A 10,000-nucleotide genomic window follows, 5' to 3' on the forward strand; every position below is an offset into this window, starting at 1 on the left:
GACATTCTGGTCATTGTAAATGGTCATACTGCAACTTTCCATCCATTTGTGTATACTATGCTCAGTCTCTGTGTGTGTATGTGTGTGTGTGTGTGTGTGTGTGTGTGTGTGTGTGTGTGTGTGTGTGTGTGTGTGTGTGTGTGTGTGTGTGCTCAGTCTGTGAGGCACTGGCATGACGGCTGTATCACCACCTTGTGGTTCTCACCTGTTTATCATGTGTTTTACCCTAACACCAATCTGCTCTAACTAGACTGTCGTCACAGCTCTCCTGGATGCTTGGAGCTGGTGTTGAATCCTCAATGACTTACACGAGCTGTTCATTTTTAAATTATGTCGATTAACATACCAGCAGAACTCCGTCAGTTCTTTACTAGGAGAAGAGATAAGAAAAGAGAGAAGAGAGAAAGAGAAGAAAAGAGAGGAGAGAAGAGGAGAAGAGAGGAGAGGAGAAGAGAGAAGGCAGGAGAGGAGAAGAGAGAAGACAGGAGAGGAGAAGAGAGAAGACAGGAGAGGAGAAGAGAGGAGAAAACAGGAGAGGAGATAGGAGAAGAGAGGAGAGGATGAGACTGGAGAAGAGAAGAGAGGGAAGTTGAAGAGAAATAAGAAAAGAGAAGAAAAGAGAAGAGAGGAGAAGAAAGGAGGAGAGAGCAGTGAGGAGATGAGAAAAGTGGAGCAGAGAGGAGTAAAGGGGAAGAGCAGATCTGCCCGGTTAACTATTTACACCTGCAAAATGAGCAGAGCTGCTTGAGGAGTTAGAGTTGACACCCCCATTCTTTTTGTGCTCTCTGACAACAGCCAAGGGTCAGATTTCTCCTCCTTTCTTCTGCTACAAGCCCTCTTGCCCATGTTGTACTGCTGAAGGGACACACCTTAAAACATGAAACCGTGCTTGCTCTGCAGCAGCTAATCATGGACCTTGATAGGGTTTTATGGCCCAGATCTGGCCCTGATGAGTCTGATCTGGTGACCTGGGTCTGGTGAGTGTTCCTTATGGGGAATTACAAGTACATGCACAAGTAGTTTATTGTCATGTATTCATAAAAGGAATTAGAAATGCAATTCCTTGGGCTCAAGAGCCGGCTCAACTTTAAGAATAAATTGAAACCAATAATTAAAAAAGGTATATTTTGTGTGTATGGGGTGTATGGTGTGTGTGTGTGTGTGTGTGTGTGTGTGTGTGTGTGTGTGTGTGTGTGTGTGTGAGGGGGGTGGGTGATTAAATGGAATTCACACCGGTAGCAAGACGTAGGTGTGAGTAAAACAAAAATAAATCCATTTACACAGCCTCCATCTCTGACATGATGTAACAATGTGTTTACTGTAACAAGGAGCTTTTGAATGTGTAGGCCTACTATAGATAGATGAATGTGTAGGCCTACTATAGATAGATTAATGTGTAGGCCTACTACAGATAGATGAATGTATAGGCCTACTATAGATAGATAGACAGAGATAGGAAGTAACGAAGTACAAATACTTCGTTACTGTACTCAAGTAGATTTTTCAGATATTTTTACTTTACTTTATCATTTATTTTTGAGGCGACTTTTAACTTTTACTCCTTACATTTTAACACGAATATCGGTACTTTCTACTTCTTACATTTTGCAAAACTGGCTTGTTACTTTAGTTTCAAATAATTTTAAGTGGAGTTACCTCGCATCATCAATAGCGAATTCAATCTAATTGGATGGGAATATACGTTGCACTTGACGCACCACTACAAGATGACTCGACAGATTCCGCGGCAAATCATTGCAGCTGGATGGCAGTAACGTTAACGTTAGCACGTAGTAGTATGTCTCAATTAAATTTAGTCAAAAATGCCCTCCTCCTCTCCTCGCCTTTGGTGCTTCCCTAACTTCTAGCTGCAGTGTAGCCTTTCTTAGCAATAAGTAGATGCAGCATGTTGGGTCTTGAACAGGGATGTAATGGAGGCTAAATGCAAGTAAATGGTTTACCCACCTCTGAAATTTCAGAAATAGTTTATCCACCACTTATTAGAGTTTATCCACCTCTCAAAAGAGTTTATTCACCTACAACTGTTAACATTTAAAAATTACACTGTATTATCCACAATTACAATATGTATACTCATCAACACTCTATGAACTTGAATTGTTATAAACATTGGACAATAACCTCCACCATCATCAAACATGTTCAGAATTTCTTTAAAAAAAATCTGATACCGCATGGTGCAGCGGTCCACCTTACCGTTATCACAGAATTCATAGTTTACCCACCTCTTATTTTACAACTACATTCCTGGTCTTGAATTCACAGGAATCCATAGGAATTCAATAGCCATGATGTTGTTTTATCCAATATTAGTTGTGCAGACGTATAGTCCATCTTATACACACCCATGAAAGAAAATGCAAAAATAGAGACTTTTGTGATTCCATTTTGTGTAGTCATTCTATATCAGAACCTGACATACAATCCAAATAGTATACAAGAAACCTCAGAAATGCATACTTTTATTGTCAGTATGCATTTTGGGTAACCAAAAGGGGCAAAAAGGACATTTTACAAAACGCATGAGAATACCTTAACCCTTAAAGGAGTACCGTCACACTGGTGTGACAGGAATGTTGAGAAATTAACGTTCTAAAGAATATCTGGGTTCATTGAATTCAACATAGAATTTTAGAACCTTCAATTGTTGCGGAACTTAGAACGTTCAAAAACCTACACCTTTAAGGGTTAACAAATAATGGTCTAAAGTATTCATTTTTCATTCTATATTGATCTACTTTTGCACACAGCTTCAGAAGACCTGGTGCTAGGGCTCAGTTGTGTTTCTAAAATCATATCAAATGACCTAGAGGGCTGAAATGTGGTCAGTTCAGAGATGCTTGTTATCCGGCAGAAAGAAAAAACAATCTTCTAGGCTCTGTAACTCTGTGCCAGTGCTTCCTAAGAAACTACAGGATCTTAGCTTTAGATGTCCAGCATTTGATGGTAGGCCAAAAGAACACATTGCCCTCTGAAGTAGGCAGTGCAATGTTGGGGGGGAAAGCCTAGAAATGGCTCAACAGGTTATAAGGGGAAGATTTAAAAAGAGAGACTGGCACTTTTGCACTCATTTGTGTGGTCCAGGTACCGTTGCATAAAAAATGATTGTCATTCACAAGACTACTTTACTTTTATACTTTAAGTACATTTCCAAGCCTGTACTTTGTTACTTTTACTTGAGTAAAGAAGTTAAATCAGTACTTCTACTTTTACCAGAGTATTTTTTAACACAAGTATTTGTACTTCTACTTGAGTACGGGAAGTGAGTACTTTTGCCATCTCTGTAGATAGATAGATAGATAGATAGATAGATAGATAGATAGACAGATAGATAGATAGATAGATAGATAGATAGATAGATAGAGACAATATGTAGACAGATATAGGTACATACAGTAGATAGATAGATATATAGATAGATAGACATATATAGGTACATAAATAGATAGATATATAGATAGATAGACATATATAGACAATATGTAGACAGATATAGGTACATAGATAGATAGATAGATAGATAGATAGATAGATAGATAGATAGAGATTGACTGTTTCATGTCACCAGGGGGATAATCGTTTAATTGCGGATAATCACTCCATGTTGCACAACGAAGACTGTGGACACCGTTCCCATGACGGTCAAGTCGCCTCACCCTTCGCCCAGTCAACAGGAATGAGACAAAGGAAAGTATTCTCCAACTAGACTGTGCTCATGCTGTGCTTGTGAGTGATGCGAAGATGCAGGATCGTTTTAAGAGGTCATGCATGTCTCGTCTGACTACTCAACCAATAGCCTCGGGCAGAGGTAGACTGGTTTGCTCCCAGTAGAATAGCTTCATTGACTCCAGTGATTAAGTCCCATACTCTTATACTGTATAAACTACTCTTTGTCAATGGTCTTAGTCATCCTCAGTCATCCTTGGCCTCCTTTCAATTAGCTTGCATGGTGTCAGTTAGAGTACACTTAGCTTCCATGCCCTTATCAAACCTGTTCTTAGCAATCCTACTTCAGAACAATGCTTAGTACTATAGTTAGCTTACATTTAGTGCTACCAGTTGGCCTCCTTCTTATAGCCTGCTGGTAGCTGGTAGTACCCAACTCTGTGCTTTGTGTTAGCCTCCTGATTTGCATTCTCTTTGTAAACCTGCTCTTAACATGCTGCTAATGATTACATTGCATTAATGATTCAGCGGAGGCTTTTATCTAAGCTGACATACAGTTAGCCCTATATGTCTGCCTGGTGTTAGGTTGCCCCAATTTAAGTCAGCTAGGTCTCAGTTAGCATGTTAATATGTTGTGCTTGAGACAGCTCTGAAGATATTCTCAGATTTGGAATTCATTTCTGACCTTTGACGTCTGCTAGCTCCTTGTTACAGTAAACACATTGTTACATCAGACCGAGAGAGAGAGAGAGAGAGAGAGAGAGAGATTCATGTGTCTTGGAAGCAGCCACACACACACACACACAAACACACAACCTGCCCATCCACACACACACTCAACAAAACACATACTGTCTGTGAGAAATAAGTCTGAGAGGGAGAAAAAGAAGAAACTATGGAAGAGAGAGAGAGAGGAGAGAGACCCTCAGAGAGACCCCCGTGTGTGTGTGTGTGTGTGTGTGTCACGTGTGTGTGTGTGTGAGCATGAGTGTGTGTGTGCCTCATGCAGTACTGTAGGTCTGTGTGTTGTGAACAGAAAGAGTGAGTCTAGAGAGAGAGGAGTGGGAGCGGATGAGCAAGTCTTCTCCTGCCTGATATGCTGTGAGGATGTGAGTCATGGGTACTGCGTGATACTGGAGGATTTGAGCTCGTCTCTCTTCACTCTGAGTGTGTGTGTGTGTGTGTGTGTGTGTGTGTGTGTGGTGTGTATCTGTGTGTGATCATGTTTACAGACAGTATATAGGCCTGAGTGCGTTCTGTTGCATGCATGCATGTGTGTGTGCACTCGTACGCGTGTGTGTGTGTGTGTGTGTGTGTGTGTGTGTGTGTGTGTGTGTGTGTGTGTGTGTGTGTGTGTGTGTGTGTGTGTGTCTGAGAGGTGTACCTGAAGCAGCAGGTCTCCCTCTGAGAAGCTGACCCCATCCAGGCTGCTGGTGGTCTGTCCATTTGTTCCAAATGCTCCCTGGCCTGGCCAACCGACGCTGGGCTTCATGGTGGCTGGAGAGAGAGAGAGAGAAAGAAGGAAGTGGAGAGAGAGTGGAGAGGCCGATTAATCATGGTAGACAAAAGTAACAACTTTACAGTCTTAAGCCTTATCTTTCTCTTTTTCTTTACAAGGTTGGCAGGTTTCATTACACACAAAAAAGTCCACCCATCAGTCTTTCTTTCTTTGTTTTTCTTTCTTTCTCTCTATCTTTCTCTCTTCCACTCTTTGCATGTATTAGCTACTGTTCATTTATCTCTCTGCTCTCTCTCTGCTCTGAGGGATTAGGCCTGATTTAGTGTTTGTGTAGACCCCCCCCCCCCCACACACACACACACACACACACACACACACATACACACCACACACATACACACACCACACACACACACTTTTGCTGCTCCAGATGTGGATCGGGGCCCCCCTAGCTGTTATTAGCATGAATCTGGACGCAGCCTTGCATCTACACTGCACATGAATACTGTATGTACCCCATTGTTAAGAGCATGAGAGTCCCCCGGCCTGTCTCACTAACACACACACACACACACACACACACACACACATGCAAGTCTGTCTTAAAACGTGCTTTTAGATGATGTACTGACACATGCAAAGCCTCAAAACCTTATTTCACAAGTGCAGCCACAAGCTAGCAGTTATCTATATCTTGCACATCTATTGCTGACACCAATGAGTCACCCCACAGGTTAAACAGGGCCACAGTGATGGTGTCACCAACGGATATTTCAGGAGAGATTGTGGCGTGAAAATGGACTTGTGAAATTTACCCAAATCTGTCATGCCAGCTTGAGGCTTCCTTATCAAGTTTATCTGCTCCCACCAAGTGTGCTCAAGTCAGAGGGCTGTTGCTGCAAAGAGTTTGGCTTAAAACTCTACATTGGAATGCATCTTAAGCAAGTCTTTTTATCAACAGTGCCATCTGTAAGCTAACAGAGTCAACCAAAGGATACAATTGATACATTATTTCTTGGCTATCCGTGTATACTAGATACCGGATAAATATATTCACTAGAAACTGGATAAACAGATAATAGATAAATAGCTGTAAAAAGATCCATCAATATCTAGATACTAATAGATACTAGATAAGTAAAATGTGAGGAGAAAAAGGAAATGTACAAGTGCAAGGACACAGAAGTAGGTTGAGGATAAAGATAGAGATGGAAAAACATATCACAGACAGAAATGACAGAAAAGTCATATCACATAGACAGTGTGCTGGGATGTTTGTGTCAGACGCAGAGAGGTAATTTCCAAAGAGAGGATCTGCGCCTTTGACGGTGGCTATTGTCTTTGTCAGTGCGTAGGCTCCAAAACAAGTAATAAGAACAAAAATCAAGACGCAGTGAGGTAGACACAGTGTCACTCAGACAGCCAGGCAGACACACACACAGACAGACAGACAGAGTCACTCAGACAGACGGGCAGACACACAGACAGTCAGTTTGTGGGGATGTTTGCGTCAGACGCAGGGACGCAGACACACAGAATCAGACAGACAGACAGACAGTGTGAGGCCCATCAATGGAGTCTTTCCAGCCCCCGTGCTCCAGACAGGAAGTGAGCTACAACCAGGCCTCTCTCCCCACAGCGAGCCCAGAACAGGCGGCACCTTGTTCCAGCCGACTCAGCTCTCGTCCCAGCCCGCCTCGGCCCGACCTGACATTGACGCGGACTGACCAGAACAAACGGTCACTTTGTGCTCATGGCTTCTGAGACGAGGCCGGGCCTTCATGCCAGATCATAAATCAACACAGCAAAGGCCTCTGGGCTTTCTTCTACCCAGCTGGACAAGGTCGCACACAGGGGGAGGAAGTGACCACAGGGGGGTGGGGGTACGGGGGCACCAGGGGGGGGGGGGGCAGATGGAGGGCGAGGAGGTGACATAGTGGGGGTGGGGGTACAAGGGCACTGGGCAAATGGAGACGCAGGGGAAGAATGATAGAAACTGAAAGCTGCTGTTCCATATAGGTGCACAATAGAGTTTTAGAGCAAGCTGGGGAGAGTTCAAACTGTGCAGCGCTGCACCGACCCAAAGGCCTCGACAACAATACTCACACACATAAACTCATCTGCACTTAAAACCATCTTTTGTTTTGTTCACTCAAAACTGCAATATAGCCTACTGCCTAACTGAATACATCATGTTACTGTGAGTTCATTCATTACTGTGTTAGCTAATCAATATCTATTAGATTAGATTAAATTAGATTAAACTTTATTGTCATTTAGCAGAGTAGAGGTACCAAACCAATGAAATGCAGCTGACATCCAATCAGAAGTGCAGAAGAAGCAATAAATACCAAAGAGCAGGTTGAGTATAGTATTCTGTGCAGTTATGTAGACGATAGAGATTAGTTATGTACAACAGTGTAGTTAGATAAATACAGGTTTTCCAGATGCGTGCCTACAGTGACAGATAAGGAGTATAGAGGGTTATGTTCAGAGAGTATAAAAAGACATTCTATATATACATATACACACACATGTATATTGCACAGGTTTATGGGCAGGTAATGAAATATAAAAATATAAATATATTGTGCAGTTTTGGGTGTTGGCAGTGCAAGGGCATTGATAAAACAGTGCAGGAGTAAATGTATATATAATGGTTTGGGTGGGTGGCATCCTTGACAATGGATTTGGCTTTGTTTGTACAGCGTTTATGATATGTTGTGGATGGAGGGGAGTTGGGAGTCAATAGTCCTTTGGGCAAATTTCACTACTCTTTGGAGGCCTTGCGATCAGCAGTGTTGCAGTTGCAGTCATATACAGTCATTGGTGTTAGCTGAATATGTACATGTAATGTAGGCTTGGTGCAAACAAATGCACGTACAAGCAAGGTGCCTGTATGGTAGAAGAGCAGGGGTTCAGATGCACAGTTGTGGTTTGTGGGTTGAGAATAGAGTTGTGTGCATGTGTGTGTGTGTGTGTGTGTGTGTGTGTGTGTGTGTGTGTGTGTGTGTATGTGTGTGTGTGTGTGTGTGTGTGTGTGTGGCATGTTTATGGGCTAGTGGTGTTTGGTGCTGGGCATTTCGGTTGGTTGGTTAGCCTGGTGGGGTGCAGGGAGCTAAGGTCACGCTGCAAAAAGGCAGATAGGGTGTGTCTCGCTCATTTCCTCTGCAAACTAGTGCAGACGCACAACCAGAGCCCATGAGCTATTTCAGGAGCCAGCGCTAACCCTGCGCTAACGCTAATCTATCCCAGAGTATCACAACAGAAAGGACAACCTAACCTTGCACATACAACAGAAGAAATAGGACACAGCAAGAGAGAGAGAGAAGGGGGGGAGGGAGAAACATACACACACACACACACACACACACACACACACACACACCACACACACACACACACACACACACACACACACACACACACACACAAAACAACATTTCCAGTTCCAGACCAAAAATATCTTTTCCACAGGACGCAGATGTTGTGTGATAATTCAGAGGGGGGATATGTGCGCCCAGAGAGTGGAACCACTTGAAACGAGGGACGGGGCCTATCGATACTGACGCTTGAGCAGAAGCCTCCATGTGCTGCACTGCTTAGCGCAGGCCCAACGCAACGACGGGGAACAGAGGAGGAAGGAGGAGAAGCCACAAGAGGGTTTGGCGCACACACACATACACACACACAAACATAACACACACACACACGGTACCACAGTCACAATGTGCCACCCTAGTCAGCACTAAAAGATGGAGATTTAGAAGCAAATCAAAAAGAAAAATGAACAGCTTTGTGTGTTGTTGTTGTTGTTGCTGCAGATAAATGAACTAGCACAGAGGTTAGACAGTGCAGCTGGAAAATAAGAGAGCCGCTTGTTTGAGTGTCGCTAAAGCACAGAGCAATGCATGTTGGGACGGCAAGCACCACACAGGAAGTGTGTGTCTGGTTTCTGCTGTGGAAGCTTTCTCTGTCTGGGGCTGAGTGTGTGGTTGTGTGTGTGTGTGTGTGTGTGTGTGTCTGTGTGTGTGTGTGGTTGGTTGTGTGTGTGTTTATGTATGAGCAGTGTTTGCTGCAGTTGCTGGAGCAGCTCGGTAAGTTTTATGAGAGTGTTTTTTTGTATCGTTCACATCTGTGGTCCTCCCTCTTGGTCGCGAGGGTTAACCTCCACGCTGACGCGAAACACTGACACCACACTAAAGCCATGACTCACCGGCTTGGCTCCCTCTCCCTCTCTTTAGCTGCTTCTCTTTATCTTCTTCTCTCTCTCTCCCCTCTCTCTCTCCTTAGCTGCTTCTCTTTATCTTCTTCTCTCTCTCTCCCTCTCTCTCTCCCCTCTCCTTAACAACTTCTCTTTTGCTTCTTCTCTGTCTTTCTCTCTCTCTCTCTCTCTCTCTCTCTTTCTCCTTAGCTACTTATCTTTCTCTTCTCCTCTGTTTCTCTCTTTCCCTCTCTCACTGGAACTCCCTCCATCTTTCACAGTTCATATCTCTCTCTCCATCTCTTTCATTCACTGTCTCTGTTTTTCTCTCTCTAATTATATTCTTAATTCTATATTCTATATTCTTTTCTGTGATATACTCTCTCCTCTCTCTCTCCCACATACACACACACACACAGACACACACACACACACTGGAACTCCCTCCATCTCTAACAGCTCATATATCTCTCTCTCCATCTCTGACTCACTGTCACTCAGTTTTTTTCTCTCTCTCTGATTATTCTTTTCTGTGATGCACTTTCTCTCTCTCTCTCTCTCTCTCTCTCTCTGGAGAGTAGTGGTAGAGTAAATGTGTGTAGCTCTGTTACAGTAAGAACAGGATAAGAACTGCGTTGTATGAGTGTGAG

General features: G+C 43.4%; 1 protein-coding gene across 1 annotated transcript in view; it reads right to left on the reverse strand.

The window, feature by feature from the left end:
• Positions 1-10,000, reverse strand: part of ahr2 (aryl hydrocarbon receptor 2) — a 105,159-nt gene that overhangs the window by 18,409 nt on the left and 76,750 nt on the right. The window contains exon 3 of the mRNA XM_042079748.1: positions 5,072-5,184. Within this exon, the coding sequence (XP_041935682.1) occupies positions 5,072-5,184 (113 nt within the window). The remainder of the gene's footprint in view (positions 1-5,071; positions 5,185-10,000) is intronic.

Source organism: Alosa sapidissima, chromosome 23 (assembly GCF_018492685.1).
Source record: "Alosa sapidissima isolate fAloSap1 chromosome 23, fAloSap1.pri, whole genome shotgun sequence".
Lineage (NCBI taxonomy): Eukaryota > Metazoa > Chordata > Actinopteri > Clupeiformes > Clupeidae > Alosa > Alosa sapidissima.